The following is a 22,072-nucleotide window of genomic DNA, read 5'->3' as shown; positions in this document are numbered from 1 at the left end:
CTCATTCTACTTCTTCCATAGCATTACAAGTCGTCAAGTGGTGATGCGCTGATCTTACATCTTACATCTAGATCGATTGATTAGGTCACATCCTCATTACCTATGTAAGAATAAAGACCGTCCACGGGTATAAGCGGCCGATAACCTGTGCCTCGGAAACATCAGGATCTGGATGTATCTCCGTAGACGACAAAGAGGCATCTCTTTCGGAAAGTAAATTGAGGGAAGGAATGACATGGCGAAGTGATCAGAGGACCCGAAGGTGGGTAGTAGTGTAACGCTGGAAAGACCAGGGAAGATACATGTCAAGATGAGATTCATCATTGGTATTTGATACTATTTGTTCAACTGCGTGACAGGCATGACATAGCGTCATGTGGATGCTCACAAGTACATCGAGATTGGCATTGCGGCGCTTACTTGCGCTTTGGCTTGGGTCGGATGAAAGGATCTGTCTCCTTCTTTTTGCGTACCATCGGGGGTCGGGGCCTGGGAGCACCTGGATTGGGAGCCTATATTGATAAGAAATCGGTATGAGTAATTAAACGAAAGTAATTCAAGAGCATAACGCTTACATTTGGTCCTGGCCTCGTCGGCGGAGCCCTCGTCGGGTCATTTTCGCTCGGATACGCCTGGCCATCGCGAGAGGGTTTGATGAGACCCTAAGAAATTGTGTACTATTAGCATACATGAAAGCCAGTTATTTAATGGGCGGAAAAACTCACTCCTGGTGGGCCGTTGGTTGGCGGGCCCTTCGAACCATTGCGAACATTGGCCACCGGATTGTCGCGAGGGGGGCCAGAAAGGCCGGGGTGGCCACTGACCCTTGAAACAATCGGACCACGAGCAGTGGGACCAGATAGACCGGGATGGCCAAGTCCCAATGGGCCCCTTGGAGCATTGACTGGGGGACGAGGCTGCCCTGTACGAGGACGTTGCGCTTGTGGTCCATCAGAAGTAGATTCTTCACGTTTCCTCTTCGCGGAATTATCAACAGCGTTCGCTGGCGGGTTTGAATTTGTGGCTTGAACAACAGGGATTTTGGGATTGTGTCCTCCCAGTTGGCGCTCTCGCTGATGCTCAGTGAATGAATCTTGACGTCGCTTAAGGTTGAACTCGTCTCTCTCAAGGCGAGATTTCTCGAACTTTGAAAGAACTTTCGTGGACTTGCAGTTGAGGGACGAATGCCCACATTCGCCGCATTCAAGGCATCGTTCAGCGCGACAGGCAACCTTGGTGTGACCAGACTGACCGCAGCGGAAACAGGTTCCTCGAGCATTTGCCTTTGCCTCGTCATTGTCACAGTTGTGAGTGAAATGGTCGGCGCTTCCACATATCCCACACATTTTCGTCGGGTCTAAACCCTTAGGTCCCCCAGAAGGTCCATCAGGTCGTGGAATTGGGGGTGTACCGCGCCCAGAGGCAGAGACCGAGACAGAGCGCGAGTCAAGTCCAATAGAGGCTGATGAAGGTCGAGAGATTTGCGGTGCAGGGGGTTCATAGTCGGGAGAGTCTGGTCTTTCTTGGGCGTCAAGGTCAACCATTTCAATCTCCTTGTAGCCAGTGAACTGCGGCTTTTCCAGGATTTTCATAATATCACCCTCCGTGTAGACATTTCGTTCCCGCGCGTTCTTGATCAGTCCATTCCAGAACTGACCCTGTTCCAGGGACTGCGAGTTGCCCAGAACCCAAAGCGATGACTTGGCACGGGTGAGACCGACGTTCATACGGCGGATATCAGCCAAGAAACCAATACCCTTGTTGGATGCTCGCACACAGGAGAAGATGATGACCTCGCTTTCCCTACCTTGGAAAGCATCAGTCGTATTGAAATCAACCTTCCGCAGAATGTCTTCGCCGTATCGTTGAGTGAACTGGTTCTTGAGCTCTCTCAGTTGGCCTTTGTAGGGTGTGATGATTCCAATCTTGCCCGCGAAGTCGTATTCTTTGACATCCGTGATCAAACGATCATACAGTCGCATGGCTACTTGTAACTCTGCGTAATTGACCAAAGAGTGACCCCTGACTGCAGATGAGTGCATGCCCTGAACATCGAAGAATCGGTAAGGACCAAGAAGCTCGCTTTGATGCCAGGGACGTTGGCGAAGCTTAGCCATGTCCGGTCCATCCTGCAGCTTGCCATCGTAGAACGTCACACTGGGGAAATGGCTGATGGCCGGGTGCATACGGTACTGGATATCCAGCAAGTGCACGTCCTGAGGGTGGTTTTTCTGCATGCGGACGAACAAGCTCTGTTCATACTGGAACTTGGAGGCCATTTTTGACAGAACAGTTGGAGGTAACTGCTTAGGGTCACCAACAAGAACACACTTCGAGCAGCCGTACTTCAGTGGGATAAGAGCACTGAGTTCAATACACTGTGCCGCTTCATCGATGATGACGGTCTCAAACTCGACATTCATACCCTGGAAAATTTCATGTCCAGAGCCACTGAGAGTAGTGCAAATGACATGGGATTCGTTGATGATTTGTTCTTGGACCCGCCGTTTATGCATATCAGCATTGCGGGCCAGCGTGTGGTTCTGATCACGGGCCTTATCGATGGACGTGCTCAGTTGAGACCGTTTCTTTTTCATCAAGTCAAACTCGCGCTCCAGCTCTTCCGGGGGAGGCAGTCCCTTCGCTCGCGCCTCGTCGAGCTGCGCACGAAGCTCTTTGAATGATGTATCAGTCGTCTTATGCTCTTCATAGAGCTTCTGCAAGTCGACACCGTTTCCTTTGCTGGGATCCTGGTTCAGACGGGCATTGACCATCTCCTCGAGGGTAACGTCTAACACCTTGGTATTGATCGCGTCGCTTCTTCCTAGACGAAGGACAGAGACCTTTTCTTGGCGACCATGAGTCGTCTTCACACCATCCTTCAATCGCATGACTAATTCGTCGACAGCGGCATTGCTAGGTGCACACAGGAGTAGTTTTTTCGAGAGGGCATTTCTCGCAACGGGGGCACCATTAACTTTGAACACCTGTTTTCCAAGCACGTCGCTTAAGAGACTTCCGACAAGTGCGATGATTGTCTTGGTCTTTCCTGAACCAGGAGGACCCTGGATGAGAGTAAACGCGTCATTGTCAACAGCTGACTTGATGGCTCTTGCCTGAGCACGATTGATGGAGTAATTATCCATGATGGTCTGCAGCCTTGCGTCTGAATAAGTGAGAAGAGGTGAAGGCTTAGCCAAGACAATCTCTTCACATAGATCATAGTACTGCAACGCCATCAGGGCACCATATTCACGCTCCACTGGCGTCAAAGAAGTGATCTTTGCGCCCCAAGCCTCAGTTCCCGGCCCGAAAGAAGACAGGAACTTGTTACTCCCAGGATTGACCCGATATGTGACCTCCATCTTTTTGTTCTTCCGGTTGACACCACAGACACGCGCGAGAACATGGGGCGCACTCGGGTCGCTTGTGAGATTGGGCGAGTTGGAGAACAGGACCAAGTCACCTTCACCGATGCTGAAATCCTTGGGAGGAAGACCGAGCGGCTGAGTGCTGAATTCGATCCACGAGTCAACAGCCAATCGGGTCATGACTTTGACTTCGAAGGGTCGGAAAGAACCTTCGTCCTTCGCCTGCTGGAAACCTTGCCACGCCTCGAGAATCAACAAAGGTTCGAATGTTCTCTGATAGTCATCGGGTGTGCGGAATGTGTTTGAAACCAAGGAATAATCAGTGCGGTCCGAGGTAGGAGGAAGATCGCCGGTTGCGAAAAAGTCCCAGGAGAGGATTGAGTGGTGAAGAGAACCGAGATCTGGAGCCAGGCGAGCTCGCATGTCCCTGACAGACCGATGGCGCTTCACTTTTTTGACGGGTTGCTGTTGAAGGGATTGTTTTTTGCTCAATTCGTAAGCCGCGACAGCATCGGGTTTCTTCGGTTTGGAACCAAAGAGTTCCTTGTCTAATTCATCTTCGCTCTCAGAATCAGACTCGTCACCAGAGGAAACCATCATGCTATCTGCGGGGGTTGTATGATCTTTACCCTTGATACCAATACCTTTCAGGCCAGAGCCTTGTTCGGCTGTTTGCTCCCCAACGCCATATGCGGGCATGTTCTTCTTGAGCCTGGCGAGCTCAATCTGATCACGCTTCTTCTTGGCCTCCCTTTCCCGTTCGCGCTTCTCACGGAAAGACAAGACGTGGGTGGTGTCATCGTCGGATCGCACACGGGGAACTGACTTGGGAAACATGCCCGGAGTGAACATCTCCGGGCGATGCTTGACAGCCGTTGAAGATCGCATTTTGGCGGCCTTTTCAGCTTCCCGTTTGGCTTGGTTGGCAAGGCGAGCTTTGTTGAATTCCACAGAAGAAGACAATTCAAGAAGAGTTTGGTCGGTCAAATTCTCATCATCAAAATCATCATCACTGGTGATGCGAGAGGAGGGGCTCGAGATATCAGAGGGTTTGGCAAAAGCGGTGATCGAAGATTGTTTTTTGAGAGAAGCAGTTGAGGCAGTGACGACGGGTTTCTTATAGTACGCCTCCAATGAGCGGACTAATTCTGCCTTCTCACGTTGATTGAGTATTGTTTTGATTGTGCCATTGACAGCAACCCCCTCAATAAAGCTCAATGCATCTGGCTTCACAGTGGTCACATTCATCCCACCCAGCCTCCGTAAAAGCTTTGCCACCAACCCTACGAGCGTCGTTGCCAGGAACTCATCCTTCAACCTAAGCCATTTTACCATGGCACTCATGGTGGCAGTTGGTGACTTGAGGAAAATTTCTGATGCAGAGGTCTGGCCCAAATCCGCATTCCCTACAGCTCCCAAGAACACACCATACTGATCAAAGAGAAGGTCCGCGAATTGAATCGTGTCACGACAAAATTCGAGCATGACAGCCTTATCATTACCCCGAAGGTGCCATGTCTCGGTCTCATCAAAGATCGTAGTCAATGCCAGCCACAAATACTCCCAGAGCCTTTGCAACGACATGACCTCCCGGCGACCAGCGAGATTACGAGTTCGCAGCATACCGGTTTGACTGTCACATAATATCTCTACGATGTCTGTACCAGTGTATAGCATTCTTGGGGCTGGCGCAAACGTCTTCATGTAAGAGATCCGACGGAATGACCAACTGAGGCCGTAGACCGTGGTCGTGAATGAAGATTGGAGAAGGTGAGAAATTGCATCTCGTCGAGCTGACTGGCCGCTGACGGCCTTGATCAGGTCAACCGCAGCCGTGTAGGTGTCATAGTCGGCGGCAAACAGAGCCGAAATCACAGCGCTACTGGTATCCTGACTTCGGAACAAAGTTTCGAGGTGCTCGGGTGGGAAGTCTGCCAGACGTCCGATGATCTGACATGAGAGGTTGGTGAGATGGCCATAAATCATGTTGAAGTGGGTCTTCTCCTTGTTCCCTTCTCCTTTCGTGGGGAACATCTCCAACCCCACCAGAGGCAAGATTCCTAGGAGTGCCGAACTTGACAGTGGCAGGTTATCCCGATGGAGGTTTTTGATGACAGCATCCCAAATGGGCGCCGAGTAAGTAGATACTCCATGTGAGAGGGTACCGTCTTTCAGAAGTGCCTCATAATCAGTCTTCAATGACTGGCACTCCAATGCCAATGTGTTGCGTACAACTTCCATGCACTGCGTGAGAATATCCTCCTGCCGACTTCGCTCAACATCAAAAGTCGGGGGTTTGATGATTGTGCTGATTGTATCACCAACCACTCCCATTGTCTCTGCCAACACGATCCGAGTAACTGTACCCCGGGAAGACTCATTTTCCGTGAAGCGGCGTAGTGTTTGAAGGAGGCTGGCCAAGCCAATATCAAAGCAGTGATACCTTGACAAATTGGGGTATTGGGTATCTTGAAGGCGGCCAAGTAATTGCAATGTCAAGAACCGACAGGCAGATGGCTGGTGGGCGCCCTTCAGGGAGCCGAGGAAGGGATTGATCCAGGAGAGCATGTCTTTCAATGCGGATTTTTCGAAAGGCTCACCCTCGGAGGTTTCGAGGAGAAATGCATTAAATTGTGTGTTGTAAAATGTATGTTCCATGATTGCTTGAGGAGAAATGGTTTGCATAGCATCCCAGAAGTCAACAGGGGCCTTCTCAAGGAATAACTGGATGGTGTTGAGAAGGAACCGCAAGCTCGGCGCAGGTATGGCAAGGTGATCCACGGAGAGGCGACAGGGATCTATGTCCAATCCCCGGAGCTGATGAGTGATCTGCTCCTTGTGCAGCTTGCGGACGACAAGCTGCATGCCTCGCCACAGCCTCTGAATCACTGCAAATTGCGGTGGTTGTTGTGAGGCAGCTCGTAGGCCCATCAACAAGCCATCGCGTACCGCCCATTCAAATTCTTGAGTGGTGGGAGGCCGTGCGTATCGCGTCCATGACTGAACAGCCCAGAAACTTCTGAATTGATCGGAATCAAACAGAAAGCGAGAGACTGCAGGAATATAATCTGAAACCTTCAAGCTTCGTTTTGTTTGAATGAGCTTGAATGGCTCATCGAAATATTCCTGCAGGAGGCTTTCGTTGCGCAGCATGGCTTCACAGCTCAGTGTCTCGAATATTGACAGCAACGCAGCCCTGTCCAAGACATCCAATCTAATCTTCTCCAATGGGATTTGCTTCAACTGTGTTGTGGCTGTTGTCAAGTTGCGAGTGATTCTCCGAATGTCCCACTCATCGATTCTCTGAGCAAATGCCTCAATATCATCTTCGTGATAGTTCTCCTCCTTCAGCAAGTCCATGAGCCAGATCTTGCCGATGTAATAATGCTTGATGCATAGGTCACATTTCTCCAGCGACTCGTCTAGTTTACCCAGGATCCAGTTTTGATCGTCCTCTACGCCATCCTTGTGGTATGCAAGGATGCGCATGGAGGAGAGAAAACTCTCCCTTCGAGCCTTTGCTTCGGCCACGATATCCTTAATTGCTTTTCCCGCTTCATCCACTTGCTCTAAATCTTCGTAGCGACCATGATCGTCGTCGTCTTTCCGCGGACAGAAGAGGTGGGTGGCCTCCGGGAGGGCCTTGAGTTCTCTGTGCAACACGGAATCTGGTTAATTCTAGCTCATTTGCCTTGAAGTATTTCCTCCGAGCCTACCTAATCGCAGCCAGAAACTCCATGACGAGTGTAGTCTCGAATTGTGGAGATAGTTGAATTGAAATGACAGCGGTGCATTTCCTTCATCCCATAGATAAAGCAGCTAGTACATCGTTTTGTCGAGAAGGAACACCGATATCAAAGTGATTGCGTAGGCTTTGATCAACTGCCAATGAGAGAATCGAATGAAGTGGCAGCAGGCTCAAACGAAGGACAGAGTAATGTTGATAGCAGCGAGGAGTGGCCTCGCAACCAAGAGCCGTATTTGACCACGATATGCTGAGACTTCGGCGACGGAAGAGGCGGTGGAGAGGCGACAAGATTTAAAACACCTTCTGCCTCAAAGAATGAGACTTTCTTTATGTTTAGCCAAAGCAAACGAGGAGGAGATGGCGAACAAAAATCCCCAGAGCAAACCCGAGATGCCGAAGTGTCATTGGCAGATTATCTGGGCGGTGAAGCAGCTCTCAACGCGTAGACGCGCTCTATTTTACCCAACTGGGACACTATGTGGAAGTCGCGATATCTATCTAATATAAGACTGCAGCATAAGGCAGATTTCCTTGAGCAACTACACTTTGGAAAAAGCAGAACTGAGCAGTAGGTAGCCACATTGAGTAATTTCCTCACTGAAGGCATTGAATAGAATACATGAATGTGACGACCCCCCATGCCGGCTTGTCGTTTTTCTGATCGAGGAAACAAACAAAACACATGAACAAGAAACAAAAGCAAGAAGATCATTCAACAAGATATAACATCCAGATGGGAACCAGACAAGAGGAAACCTTCAAACGCAGGTGTCATGCACTTTGCAGGGACAGAAACGCTTTTATACAAGGGAAATATAACGTAGGCCGGATAGGCTTAGTGTAGAGCATGCATCAGAACAATGAAAGGAAAATATTGGAAGAAGTGGATAATAAGGAAAGGGTAAGAGTGAAGGAGGTAAAAACGAAGATCGCGCTAAGCATCCGACCGAGTAAAGTAGTAAACCAGAACGCCTGCTTTCTATCAGGGAATATAAAAGGCTCTCAAAAATCAAAACACCACAGCATATCGCTCGTCAAGATAGGAACGGCGAGGAGAAATCGCAAGGAACAAACCAGAAGGTCTGATAGGGGTAAACTCATCAGTGACAGGTCATCAAGCTCCATGCAACGCAAGATGCGACTCCTCTATATCACATTATTATGTACAGGAGGATCGTCAGGAGTCCGGAACGGGTCTTCATGTGGACGGTGTGAGGTTTGCGACGATTCCACTCGGGAAAGCATGGCAGCGGAGGTGAAGTCGTTGCTTTGCTCGAAGCTCGGTCGGCTCCGGTCAAACGAATGCCGTGTCCGGTCGTGAGATCGGCGAACATAGTCCACGGACTGTGGTCGCGGATAATGATCGAGACTGGCGGTGTAGTTGGTGCCGTTACTGCCATTTTGACTGCGGGGGTTGTGGGTGTGTGCGGTTGGGGCCATGGATGGAGCATAGAAGGGCCGCTCCTCATCAAGAATGCCAGTGTCCTGCTTCATGGCCGGCTGCACTGGCTTCACTATTTCCGAAGAGGTGGCTGATCCATCACTGGAAGCTGCGGCCTTCGCGTCGCCCTCTTTTGGGGGCACTGGGGGATCTTCGATGGCATCCAGATACTTGAATTTTCCCAGCGTCACTTGCTCGCGGATGATATCGACGTCAAGCGGGAAAAACACTTTCTGAACGGCGTTGAATGTGAAACGCGGAAGCAAGCAAATCAGTACAGTCATCAGAAGGACGATCCAGTAACTCAATGATCCATAGACTTCAGCGGCGGAATGGTAAAATTGACCAGAGGAGGTGAAAGAGGTGTAAATGCCAGTCCAGAAGAATATGAGAAGACTACTGATGGCGTTGATCAGCGAAGTGAACCAATCCCATCGGTACGTATTCATCATGATGTAGAGATTGCTAGCAATCACGGCACAGGACGCGACAAGAACTCCGATACGGGCTCGGTCATTGATATTCCGTCCAGTCTCGTTGACGAAGTTTGCTGGCGCGTATAGGAGATAAGGCATAAAGAAACAGATAATTGACTGGTACATGCCATCGGCCATGTACAACCTATCCAAGTTAGTATGTCTCAGAACACTGGGGAAAGGATGCCAAGTACCAGAACTTAAGTTGCGACCATTCCTTACGCTCGATGCCTCTCATGTACAATTGAGGCACGGCAAGAGACACCTTATCGTCCACGTCCTGATCGAAGATACCCATGAAGATCACAGGCAATGAAGTGAAGGCGAGATTGACCAACACAATGTAGGTATAATCGAAGAGATAGGAGCAATCGAAGTCGTTGTAGATACAGTACCAGAAGAGAGCAAACGTCCACACAAGATTCTGGGAGGAGTCAGTGATAATGTAAAATGATATTCTATGCCAAGGTCACATACCTTGTAAAAGAAATTGGCGGTGCATTCTCCAAGGCGACGGTAAGACCACCTCCCATGCACTAAAAGAAGGCGCTGGAGGTACCGGAACTGGCCAATGGCATAATCAGAAGACATGACGGCTTGTCTCCCTTCTTCACCAGCAATACCAACGCCGACGTCCGCCTCTTGAATCATTGCGACATCGTTGGCACCATCACCAACAGAAAGAGCCATGATGTTCAGTCCGTTTTTGACCATGCTCACGACAGCGGCTTTCTGTGCGGGACTAACACGACAGCAAAGAACAGCCTTGCACTGCTTGCAGAGTAGAAGGAACTTTTGCTTCAACTCATCGGACAACATCAGCTTGAGGGTTTCACCATCGACAACCACGGCATGAGTAGGCTCAGGCGGTGTATGATCAGCACGGGCAGCAAGAAGTTCCTCGTCAGAACCGGTCAGTCCGAAAGTCTGCAAATGCTTATCGAGTTCGTCAGAGGCCTGCTGGTGTTCAGTCTCGGGAATGTTCAGCACAATCAGCTCCATGTTGTTATTGAGCAGGTTGCAAGAAAACCCAATGTTGATGGCAGTCTCAACCTTGTCACCGGTAAGGACCCATAGTTTGATACCAGCGTCTGCAAGAAGCTGGATTGTATCGGGCACGCCATCCTGAAGTCTGTCCTCAATGGCAGTTCCGCCAATAAGCATGAGCTCCTGTTCAATTTCACTGGAAACTTTCTCTAGTTTCTCCTCACGGTCCGTGATCGCAGCGGCAGCGATATCGTGTTCCCTAGCCCATGCTTGGTATTGATCCTCAGTAAGCAGTCGGTCGGCAACACACAAAGTCCGAAGTCCTTCCCTAGCGAACTCCTCGAGGTGCTCTGCGGTTTGTCGACGCAGCTCCTGTTGTTTGCCACGGGCCAGACGGGAGTAAATGATGCTGTCTGCGCCCTTGCAGAACAGGCGAATAGTCCCATCGGGCATTCGGATGATTGCACTCATTCGTTTTCTGGATGAGTTGAATTCAAGGGTGTTTAAAACTGTGTATGTGCGTTCCTCGCCCATCACATTCAGGAGAAGGTCGTCACCGGCTCGGCCCAGAACAGTGAATCCACAATCTCGAGCAGTGCTGACCAATGCTGCCTCGTCGGGGGACTGTGCCCTGAACTCAATTTGAGGAGGATCGCCGGGAGTATGCTCAGTAATAACGGTATGACATAAGGCAAGAGCCAACATGAAGTCCTCTGTACAGTGCTTCTGCCGTTCTCCCGATTGTCCTCCCAAGTCGGCGACAAATTTCGGGGCAATGAACGTCAGCTGGTCGTCGTGCAGGTAAGGGTTGTCATGGATGCCACGCAACAGGTCCAGCATTTGCTGCGCATCAGCAGCAATTTGTTGCCGAGCCACTGCGGCCTCTGCATCAGCATCAGCTCCCTCGCGGCGCCGCATGCCGATCTGGGCTTCTGTATACGCCTCTCCATATGCCTGGCCGTTGACCGTACATTTCTTGAACTCCATCACGTTTTGAGTCAAGGTACCAGTTTTGTCAGAAAAAATGTACTCAACTTGACCGACGTCGTCTGAGATGTTCCAAGACTTGGGCACACAATAGATCCCTAGTCTCTCGTAGTACATGAACAGATCGCTGTGGATGAAAACCGCTTGGATGGTCCGAACAATTTCAAGAGAAATGTAAAGCGAAATGGGAACCAAGTTCTGGAACAGAATGACAGCGGTCCAGAAAGTGACAATACCAGTGACAGGTGGCGTACCTCCGTAAGACTCAAGATCGAAGTAGTCTAGGGATTTGTTTGGCGCACCCCATGCGATTCCATTCACAATACCTGCGACAAGACACATGAAGAATAGGATAATAAAGTTGTAAATCACGTTCCAGTTGAGATCCTTTGCCATGCGAGGTCGTTTGGCCGGGGTTGCACCGGAGTTGAGCATAATCTTGCTCTCTCCGCCGGTGAAGAGGACAACACCCAGGACCCATTCGGTACTCTTCAAATTGCAACCACGAAGCAAGATGTTGTTGATAGAGATGGGCTCAACCATCTCCTTCCGGGGAGCTTCAGGGAAATTTGGATCGCGCTGGTCCCAACGCACGGCACCATTGTAAGAGTACAGATTGGCATGCGGGGCCTCACTTTCGATCACAAATTCAGCCTTTTCGCAGTCTCTGGCATGTCGAACTTGACGGCCACAATGGAGAGCTTGGCGAACCTTCAAGTTGGTCTCTCCGTCCAGGCCTTTTGTTTCGACATAACAGGCGCCATCCGGGTCAGAAGTGGACAGAATCACAATATCGGCTGGAATTGGATCTTCGTTGTACAACCGGACAAAGTCGCCAACTTGCAGACTTTTCCACTGCTCTCGCTTAAATCGCGCCTTGCCGGGTGTCTGTTTGGACGCGTCCAGGACGGTTCCATGTTTCTTGTCCGGCGTAGGTTCCACGACGCTCTGTCGAGCTGCGCTGTTCGGAGACAAATACTTGTTCTCATTGCTGCTCATCATCGGCCAATCTTCACGAGCTTCGGGTTGAGGCGATGGAACATCAGTCATGGGAATGGCGACATCTTCGGGGGCTATCGAGTTGCGTTGCGTATAAATCGAGGCCCGGGGATCTGCTGTACTCAAGAATGAGGCGCGTCTTTGACCTTGATCGTCATCTCCGCCTTTCTCTTTCTTCTGAAACTGAGAAGAAATCCATTTATACGAAGCAATCGAGGCCCTGGTACAAGCCTTCTTGATACGACGCCATAGATCGATGTTTTCTTCTGTAGAATTGACATTGTTCCATTCGACCAATCTGTAAACCGGAGAATTGTTCACTTGATTGTCCGACACTGTCCGCCCCCAATCCTCAATGGCGTCTTTGATAGCGGTCACAACGATAATAACGATTAGTGGAACAGCGTTCAGACCGGGGTTGTTGGCGCCGAAGATCGGGAAGAACTAGAATATCATCAGCCAATGCCAAAAGATTGGAGCCAGGGAACCAATTATGTCACTGCGTACGTTAAGAATGATGACGAACAAGAAATAGATGTTCGCAATGTTGTGAAACTGTAGCCAGATATTGTAGGGAACAAAGGTGAGTGGTGTGTACTTGGCAGTGCGAATTTTGTTTCTGGGATACGTGATGCGCAAATGACCATCTTCATCTCGTTCAGATTCCGGAATGGGAATGCTGAAGTAGATTCTCCGGTTTGACCCTCCTTGCGGCGTCTCCGGTCCGCTATTGGCTGAGGTGCTTGTATTGTTCGATTTTCGCTTTTCGTCTCTTACATCTGACCGTTTATGGAAGCGATCAATGATAGAAACACGCTTCTTGATGCCACCAGGTCCGGGAGCTCGCGTGGTAGCCCATCTTTGTCGTTTCGTCGGCTTGGAGACGTTGCTGCTGACCTCCCCGATGTCACCACCTTGCTCGTTGTTGTCCTCTCCATTGTCCCCAGGGAAGCGCACGGAAGCCATCTAGGCTATTGATGCACCCAAAAAGGGAATATAACTTGGCAGAGACCTTGATTATCGGTAGCTGACAATCATCCGGTTGGAGGGCCGGAATCCGACAGCGCTGGGCGCAGAGAAAGATTGCCGGTCTAGGTGCGTTCACAGGGTTCGGGGGTAAGGGAAACGCAATGTCATGGGCGACGCAAGTCTCGAGCAAATCAGGGGGCCAAGCTGCGCACGTTGGGGATGTTCTCGTCGATGAGCTTCGAGGAATTGACCAAAACTATTCAAAACAGGGTTTCTGCGGCCGATCGTGATGGGAATATGAAATGCGAAAGCCGAGAGGTTATAGGGCGCACCCGCAAGGGGCCATTCAAAATGCTGAAGTGAAAAAAAGAAAGAAAGAGAAGAAGCACCAAAGTGGTTATTCTGTGCTTCGAGGGGTGAGAGAGAGAGATGGAGCAGCCACCTGACTCTCGTATGGATCTCAGTACAGGAGAGTATGTAATATTGTTACCACCCGTCCATGGATGCTTACCGATGGGGCCGGGTCAAGATACCTCTGCTTTGTCATCCAAAGTGGGCTCGGCGGGAGATCTTTACACGCGTCAACTGTTATATTGGTATAATTTGGGTATAATTCTCTTGTATAATTTGGTATAATATGTTTTGACCGTGTTTTACACTGCCTGTTTCTGTTGTTCTAGGCACCTTTAGGCAGCTTAATTCGTGTTAGAACCAGCAATCTAAATAATCACCTAGGGCTGATGGGGCTTAGGTAGCGATGTATACAATCTCGGACTCAAGGGACAATACGTGTAAAGTCCGGTAATTATAACGTCCAGCCCCGTTCCGACCTCCCCCTTCTAAATTTCTGACAGTGGCAATCGGGGTACTCGGCACTTGAACTCTGGGACGCTCGGAATATATTGATATACATAGTATGAATACGTATCTTGGTCGCTTGGAGATATTGGGTACATAGGGAAGTAGATTCTTGTTTGTTTCGGTTTCCTTTCATTAGTGCGTATCGCCGCACTGCCACCGTCAGCATTATGATCGCTTACGACTAGGCTTAACGGGGGATTACCTACCGTACGGAGTAATTCTCCCCAGTTCTTCACTAAGAAAGTGTGCTCCGTACTCCGTATTCCGTATATATCCGTTTCATCCGTATGAAGACTCTGGAGTAACGGTTATTGGCCCACAGCTCTTGTTTCTTTGCCCCCACTATGAACTATTAATTTAACAGCTGGCCTTTCCTCGTGTTCCAAGTTTTATATACCTAGGTAGTTACCAGGCTAAAATTCTTACTGAAGATGAAGTTTCTATCTGGGTAGCGATCATGAAAAAAGATAGAAATACAACATATATGGTCATGTTTGAAGAATCCGAGTTGAGCACACTGGCTCACACGTCCCTTAATGATATCAGAGACCCAGAACTCGGGGTCGGAGCATCAATCCTGAAACCACCGACACGGCACGAGCTTTCCGGCCCACCTGGGCATCTGAGTCAGCTTTCTTAATTTTCGCTCTGATAGGTATTTAGTTATGTTGTGGGTAGTATCTGCCAAATTCCCAAGGCGTGCCCTGTATGGATCAAAATATCATTGGACCCATGCTTTTATGCCGCGTGTATTAATATTTATGTTACAACAGTCCTCCGTATATGCATCTCGGTCCCTTTTTTCTTGGCAGGAAAAGAACAAAAAGAAAACTCTTGGCTTCAGGAGAATACTCCTGAACAGCCCCGATGATCAACGCGCTCGTAGAGTTCGCGGGTTGCCCGGGACTCGTGTTCCCCCTTTCTACTAGCCCTACTCCATACCAAAACCCATGTCTCACGGATATGTTACTCTAAAGTATTGACGTACAGATCTCGAGGCAAGGGTCTAAAGCAAAAGCAGCGACAGCGCTCTGTATACAGTGCAGCATTCGAATGGTGTGCTGATACAACATAAGACATGCAGGTCAGGGTGTCGTCAGCCCGCTCGGCCACGAACTATACTGGTGGGACCCGATATTTAGCGTATTGTCGTTTTAACTAAACTTAATTGGGGCGTTATTGCTCCTAGAACTAGACTGATACAGTGAACATATATAACAGGATCGGTCACGTCTCTCGCAAGTTTGTCGTTCAAACAAAATTTGCACTTGGACACCTAGGCAGTTCCAACCTTGGAAGTATCCGTGGATGGAGTAGTCATCAAGGATCAGCCCACAGATCGACGCCACCAGGAATGTGGCTGTCAGATCTACAATAGACAATAAAACATATAGTATATAACTAGCATACTTCATAGCCAAGTATGTTTTAGGTAGTACGAGGTATGTACTCTCGTAGATATGTCAGTTCAATGCCTCATTTTGACCTCAATATGAGTTTGGTCTCAAAGAGATTGACTTGTTAGCGTTCCAAAGTTGCCCCGAGGTTCCACAGCAAACAAAGAAAGAATGAGTCAGCACTCATGTGACATCGCGCCGAACCGGCGCGTTCGACGACGCGATATATGCCTCTTCTATTTTAGGAAAAAAAGGAATCCCCTCAGCATACCCCATCATGCGGACCATAAAAGATCTATGGTTCAATAGGCCTGCATTTGATCATGTCAACTCGAACAGCACACCTGAGAAGAATGAAACCGCGGAACTTGCAACCGAATCCTCACCCCTCACCGAGCCCCCCTCTTCCTTTGTATTCGATCAGATATCACCAGAATCCGAACAAGATGCTGAGGCCCACTTAAACGCGGCGCTGTATCTATCAACTCAGGATACCCTCCTTCAACCCCCCTACACTACATCAAAGTTTCCAAAGCATCGAGTCAGCCACGGGGGTTTCATCTCTGAACGAGAGCCTCAGCGGATCTCAGCGCATTGTCAAGGATGGCAGAGAGATAGTCATCAGCTCTGACGGGGAAGACACAGACTCGATATGCTCGTTGGAAGACCCGAAGAATCTTTTCGCTCCAAAGTCTAAGATGGACGAATCCGCACCGGCCAAATTCACCACGAAAATATCATCGCCAAAGAAATACAGACATAACATTGACTCTCTCGTTCACGATGCAGTGGATGATAACGAGGTTGAAGCCAGTGTCGCTCGGGCGAGAGCCAATTATGTACAGGAGCAACTGAACGGCAAGAATCCCGGAAACGACCCGTCCAGCACTGCCCTGAATGAAACCATGTTGATCTCAGCGCTTGGCGAGAATGAAGACGGTGTTGGAGGTCAACGTCTGATAGGTGCTATTAGAAGAACCGATGCTCTTGATCACGGCCGCGCCTGGCGATTTTTTGATTGCACACAGACATTGCCGCCGGTCCCCCCATTTCCACGGGATCTGTTCGCACCTGGGACGAGTATGGATATATTAAGGGGTGAGCTTCAAATGGGTCGCTGTTTTCTTTATTACATGCTAACTGACTTGCAGAATCCGACACTCGTGAGCGTCAGTTCATGTCAGGCGAATTTATTCAGATGGCTTTATCCAAAGGACTTTTGCCGGACGAATTCATTTTGTGGATGTTTCGTTCCAGTCCGTCTTCTCCATCTTTTACTCATTGGCACGAAGCTAACATGCCTCCCAGTACCCTATGAACGTCGGGAGGAATTGAGCAATGCTTATTACCGAATTATTAAGGTTTGTAAATGCTCTTATATCAAACTCCAGGTGGTATTCACTAACTGAATATATAAGAATATGAATATCGAGCGCCTAAAGTTGCTCATCCGTCCAGCTGATATCAATGACCTTTTCTCGCGATTGGGTGCTCGGAGCCAGGCGTTGGATACTTCGGAGAAGATTATCCCAGTTCTTTCTCAGTGTATGATTCGACCACCTTGCTTGTAGCTCCCGATCTTGCTAATAAACGCTGTCAGATATTCCTCCGGGTTCTGCGTTGAAAGACCATGCAACCTTTGTTTCAGTCCTGAGATTACTCAGAGAAACTGCTGGCTTGTGAGTTTTCACTCCCCAAATCCTGCCAATGCAAGGCTTACAAATCTGTAGATTTGCAGAAGACACCCAAGAGCAGGTGGTACTCCTACTGCTACGTCTTACTCTTGATGTTTCATTAACGGCGGATTCGACGGTATCTTCGGAGCTTCAGTGGACCATCAATGCTGTGTTAGATCCTGAGAATTTCCATGAAGCGAGTGCCGAAGATTCGGTGAGTATTGTCTCCTATATGCTATGCCTTGCTCAAATCTAACGACATCAGTTGCGTCGAGTCTGCACCACTTTCTACAACACTATACATGATGTTTGCATCCAAAGTCAAATTGTGCATCATATCTTGCCCACCTCTCCATGGTTTGCACTGATACGATGTCGCCTGGCCGTGGCATTTCTGCTACGGAGTCCTAGTCCTCTCACCGAACCTCCTGAAAAGTTGCTTGATATCAAACGTATCACAATGTTACTGCTCCGCGATGAGCGTTTCCAAGTCAAGCGATTCAAGGGTATAGCCGACTACGACTGGAGGGAATTAACTGCACTCACTGCTCTTCTCAACGTCGCAATTGACTCGTCTGCGTTGGAGTTAAATTTCAGCAGTACTCAAACCGAGAAAGACTACGACGCTGCCATCGACAGGCTGGCAGCTCAGATCAAAATGATATTCTGCTCTATTCAGGATTCCGGAGCCTCGCATGTGACACGGACGGTGGCAAAGAGTGAGCTCGAGGCCTTGCATTACCGAGTTGTCTATTCAGTTCGGTCCAAGCCACCGCCGAAAACTACCATTTTCGAATCACATGTAAAGGAGAGAGATGGTAACATTCGGAGACATTTCAGCAACTTTGCTGCGCTTGCTGCAGGAAAGCAACATCCTGAAACCAGGCAAGGAATGAATCCGTCTGCAGGGCCAGGCGACGCGGAGAATGGTGACACAGAGATTCCCATCCGCGCGCATGGTCAGGTACCCTGATCACATTGGCAGTTTGAGTCTCAACATCTCAACTTACCCTGAAGAAGCAGAAATACTGCGCGAATGGGTTGAAATGTTGAAATACCGGACTTTCTTCTATCACCCTATGACTTATGACCCTTATGATAATGCCCTCGAAAGCGAATTCTTCTCCCAGGCGTTTTATTACAGAATACCAATGTAGTCAAAAACATGGAATGAAAACGATCGCTAAAAGAGTTCGATCATATTCCAGATCAGACTTGAACTGTGCAAAGAAACCCCCTCTGTCTATGAAGATGGTCAAGAGAGGCAAAGATTACCCGAACTATAACACACGAAATACAGCAGTCGCAAACGCGAAAAACCAAGATAGAACAAGCAATGCACACTTAGTCGTAGAATTTCCGGTTCTGGTTCTTGCCAAAGAGCGTCTCTCGGACTGCAGGGAGAGCATCAATTTCCAGCAGCCGCAGACGCTCCTCGAAAGTGTTGTTGATCTCAATCTTGCCTTGTCCACCGACAATAAACACACCACCAGCACTGCAACCTAGTTAGTCTCATTGGCGTATATCAGGAGGAAGGGGGGGAGGGGCGCGAATGAACTCACGATCCCTCTGGCAACGGCTCCGACTCGTCCAAGGTCACGGTCACCTCGGAGCCAACATTGTCCTTATACTCCTTGGTCGCCTCCTCAATAGCCTTCTTGGTAATATCGAAGTCCTTCTTCCGCGAGCGAATCGCAACGTTATCCTCGTTCAGATAATACAGGCCCTCGAGAACCAGCCCCTTGAGCATGGCCTGGTACTTCTTCTGGTCGTCGGCAGCCACCTTGGAGACCTTCTCACGGGCATTCTGGAACAGCTCATCAAGCAGCTCCTGACGGCCACCGAGCACGCGGAGCCGGGTCTTGTTGGCAAGTGTGGACCGAGTGATCTGCTGGGACATGGCGGCCTGCTTGAACTTCTTCTCGTAGAGGGTATCGATGGCCGCAGTTTCCTGGCGCACCAGCTTCGACTTTTCGATCGCAAATTCTTCGTCGGCTTTCAACTGGATCTCTCGAGCTTTCTCAAGGGCTTCTTGCTTGATGAAGGCGGTCATCTTGCGGAGCTCGCCCGCGACCTGGATTCGATGGCCATCAGTTCAACTCAGTTCCCCGAAACTTAGAGTCAACATCGAACATACCTGATCATCTGAAAGAGCATGGCTTTGTGACATTTTGGCGGTGCACTGCTGTATAGCCTGTTGGGGTGGAATGACGTGGGGAAAAGGGAAAGGATGTTGTGTCCAACTAAGCTCGGATTGCATTGCCTTGGCGTTCCGCATCCAGGTCCTCTGCACTCCCCTCGACAACCTACCCTTTCAGCGTGATCCTGTCTTTTCCTATAATCTATCTGAGCTATGGCTTCTTTACTCCGGTAATTTTTCCTACTTGGTGCGCCTCTTCTATCCCTCGACCCGACCAATGCACGATACGCAACATGGGCAATCTAGGTGACTTATCGCCGGAGGGAAGTGTTGCGGTAAGACCACAGAAATCAGGATATACTGCGGGACAATATCAAAACTAATGCCTAATATCGATATCAGGTTGGTGTAATTGTTGGGCTGATCTCAACCAGCCTCCAAGCTATAGGGCTCACGCTCCAACGCAAGTCGCATTTGCTTGAGGACGAGAAGCACCCCTACGATGTGCGCAGACCCCCCTACAAGCGCCGACGATGGCAAGTAGGAATGGGGATGTTTGTGATTTCCAATATTGTTGGAAGTACCATCCAAATCACCACACTTCCATTACCAGTTCTCTCGACGCTCCAAGCGGTCAGTGGTTCCCCCTCCATGCCACGACGTAGATCAGTTGCTGATGGGAATGCCGAATAGTCTGGACTAGTGTTCAACACCATATTTGCGACCCTCATTCTCGGTGAACCCTTTACCCGATATTCTCTCGCAGGCACCATTCTCGTCTGCATCGGCGCGTTGTTGATTGCGACCTTCGGCGCCATCGGGGAACCCGCACATACCTTGGATCAGCTCCTGGACCTCCTCCAGCGACGGCCATTTCTTCTGTGGATGGGCGCCACCACCCTGGTGGTTTGTTTGGTACTGGTAAGCACCAAAATGCTGAAACACTTCCCGCCATCCTCACGCGCAAAACCTTCGGCCTCCGGTCATTTTTCGCCACATCTGCTGCGACTGCATAGCCGAATGAGATTGATCCGCGGCATGAGCTATGGATTCGTCAGTGGTATACTGTCAGCTCACTCCCTTTTGCTGGCAAAGTCGGCAGTGGAGCTTCTCGTGCGCACAGTGGTAGACGGTGTGAACCAGTTCAATCATTGGCAATCATGGGTTATCCTGTTAGGGATGATCTTCCTAGCACTGACGCAGTTGTTCTATCTCCATCGGGGGCTAAAGCTGTGTAGTACTAGTGTACTATATCCTTTTGTGTTCTGCATCTACAACATCATTGCTATCCTGGATGGCCTGATCTACTTCCGGCAAGTGTCTCAACTGGCGGGCTTTCACGCCGGTCTCATCGCTCTGGGAACAATAATTCTCCTAGGTGGTGTCTTGTGCCTGTCATGGCGACTTGAGGATATCGACACACACGCCGCTGTTACCACTGTCGGTTCCACGCAGACCGGACTTGGGCCAGGTATGGCAATCGTGGAAGAGCACTCTCCGACATCGCCTGGGTTGCTTGATGGCCAGCATGAGGAATCACAGATTGGAGAATGCGAGCCACTTCTCAACCCGAAGACCCATACTCGACATCTTTCATATCAGCGGGGAAGAGCTCCCAGCTTACCACTCAACTTACATTTTGATCGCGACTCGGCTGATCTAAACCCCGCATCTATTTGGGCTGAACTCGACGATTCAGACTACGATTCCACAGATGGGGATAAAAAGTCGTCGGCAGATCGCCTACGCAGCGTCAGTGGTAGCGCAACTCTAAACGGCCCATTACGGGGTCTGACACGGCAGTCGACGATCGGCGCTACTACAAATGATCGCGAAAGGGGATCTCGCGAAATCCAGGGATTACTACGTGGGAACCCATGGCGTCGTACCTCAGCACCTCAGAGTGGGCTACTGTCGGCCGCCCATCGTAAACGTCGGGGGGCTGGAGGTCCGTTTACATCATCGTCTAACCAAGAGGTCGGTGGGTACGGAACTATCCAAGAGGATGGCGATGATACGCACTGGCGCAACGACTTCCCCATCATTCGTTCTTCTGGCGCCAGATCTGGCCTTCTTGTTTACCCAAGGAGGGCTCTGGCAGGTGTCTGGAAGTTTGGGAGACAATATCTCTCTCGGTGGAGCAGCCCGCAGGCGGGCAGTCAGGCTGAGATTGACCCGGAAGCTGGCTCTTCCTCGTCCCTACTCCCGCACTCTGGCGTCCGTCTTCCACGAACAGGATATACACAGGGAATCCCGGTCCCTGAATCCGACACCCTTCAGCCATCGTCATCCCCTTGACACTTTTTTCAATATACTCTTTCCCCTAATCAGCTCCACATAATATTGACCCTTGCTCCGATCAGTCAATCGCTGCCTTCAGAACACTACCATCCTGGATTTTTCTTAGCTTTTCGCCCTTTCAATCCCCATGTACAGTAGCCCCTCTTCCTTGGGCATACCACGCACTGTTGCTTCCGTCGCTCCTGGCTCCGGTCGAGAAAAGATCAATCTCGATCTCTCTTCTATGTTCCGCCATACACTGTCAAGATACTATGATATGATACCACCCAATCGATGATATAGCTCCATACGAATGAATATAAGACCATCAATTATACAATTTACTCGCACTTATATATAATAATCAGACCTACACCATAACAAATTCCAACTACCCAAGTATTTAGTCTATATTCCGTTATGGTGATAATACAAAGATTTTAGGCAAACCAGTCACAATGCCTGCCAAAACCCCCTCGGTCGTGGCATTGGCCTCTGATATGCAGGTCAGCAATCTTTCTTCTTTTCTTTTCATGCATGTCAAGGTATACATCTCTTCGGCTTGGATGTAGGTTGGACAGGTTTAGAACAAAGCAGCAGCAGTCATACAGCATATCAAAATAATCGAATGTCATTGAATGTGGTTGGAAATATATCTGACAAATCGTATAGTAACCCTAATATTAACGTCCATGGATACTATTCCAACTGGTCTTTTAACACTGAAATTATACTAAAAC

The 22,072-nt window shown here is 49.4% G+C and overlaps 5 protein-coding genes across 5 annotated transcripts; 2 read left to right on the top strand and 3 right to left on the bottom strand.

Annotated features, from left to right (window-relative positions):
* Positions 1-416: 416 nt before the first annotated feature.
* Positions 417-7,110, bottom strand: N7519_010390 (putative tRNA-splicing endonuclease; the record flags this gene model as incomplete). The annotated part of the gene is made up of 4 exons (XM_057297163.1): positions 417-512; positions 576-662; positions 726-7,023; positions 7,088-7,110. 4 exons carry the CDS (start codon positions 7,108-7,110, stop codon positions 417-419), a joined length of 6,504 nt encoding a protein of 2,167 aa, XP_057145045.1.
* Positions 7,111-8,265: 1,155 nt separating this feature from the next.
* N7519_010389 (uncharacterized protein) lies at positions 8,266-12,975 on the bottom strand (the record flags this gene model as incomplete). The annotated part of the gene is made up of 4 exons (XM_057297162.1): positions 8,266-9,181; positions 9,231-9,460; positions 9,514-12,453; positions 12,517-12,975. The coding sequence occupies 4 exons, from the start codon at positions 12,973-12,975 to the stop codon at positions 8,266-8,268; spliced, it is 4,545 nt and encodes a 1,514-aa protein (XP_057145044.1).
* A 2,538-nt stretch (positions 12,976-15,513) lies between these two features.
* On the top strand, positions 15,514-17,885 carry N7519_010388 (uncharacterized protein; the record flags this gene model as incomplete). The annotated part of the gene is made up of 8 exons (XM_057297161.1): positions 15,514-15,710; positions 15,763-16,334; positions 16,388-16,492; positions 16,545-16,597; positions 16,655-16,781; positions 16,837-16,915; positions 16,967-17,126; positions 17,178-17,885. The coding sequence occupies 8 exons, from the start codon at positions 15,514-15,516 to the stop codon at positions 17,883-17,885; spliced, it is 2,001 nt and encodes a 666-aa protein (XP_057145043.1).
* Positions 17,886-18,227: 342 nt separating this feature from the next.
* On the bottom strand, positions 18,228-19,190 carry N7519_010387 (H(+)-transporting V1 sector ATPase subunit E; the record flags this gene model as incomplete). Its single annotated transcript, XM_057297160.1, has 3 exons — positions 18,228-18,407; positions 18,475-18,986; positions 19,050-19,190. 3 exons carry the CDS (start codon positions 19,188-19,190, stop codon positions 18,257-18,259), a joined length of 804 nt encoding a protein of 267 aa, XP_057145042.1. The 3' UTR covers positions 18,228-18,256.
* Positions 19,191-19,345: 155 nt separating this feature from the next.
* On the top strand, positions 19,346-21,350 carry N7519_010386 (uncharacterized protein; the record flags this gene model as incomplete). Its single annotated transcript, XM_057297159.1, has 3 exons — positions 19,346-19,387; positions 19,455-19,685; positions 19,746-21,350. 3 exons carry the CDS (start codon positions 19,346-19,348, stop codon positions 21,348-21,350), a joined length of 1,878 nt encoding a protein of 625 aa, XP_057145041.1.
* Positions 21,351-22,072: the final 722 nt, after the last annotated feature.

The sequence above is a fragment of the Penicillium mononematosum genome, assembly GCF_028829835.1.
Source record: "Penicillium mononematosum strain IBT 11891 chromosome Unknown utg000005l:1.0-9366267.0:1.0-9372171.0, whole genome shotgun sequence".
NCBI classification, from domain to species: domain Eukaryota; kingdom Fungi; phylum Ascomycota; class Eurotiomycetes; order Eurotiales; family Aspergillaceae; genus Penicillium; species Penicillium mononematosum.
The sequence above is the reverse complement of the archived record's forward strand: the minus strand, read 5'-3'. Positions and strand labels throughout refer to the sequence as shown.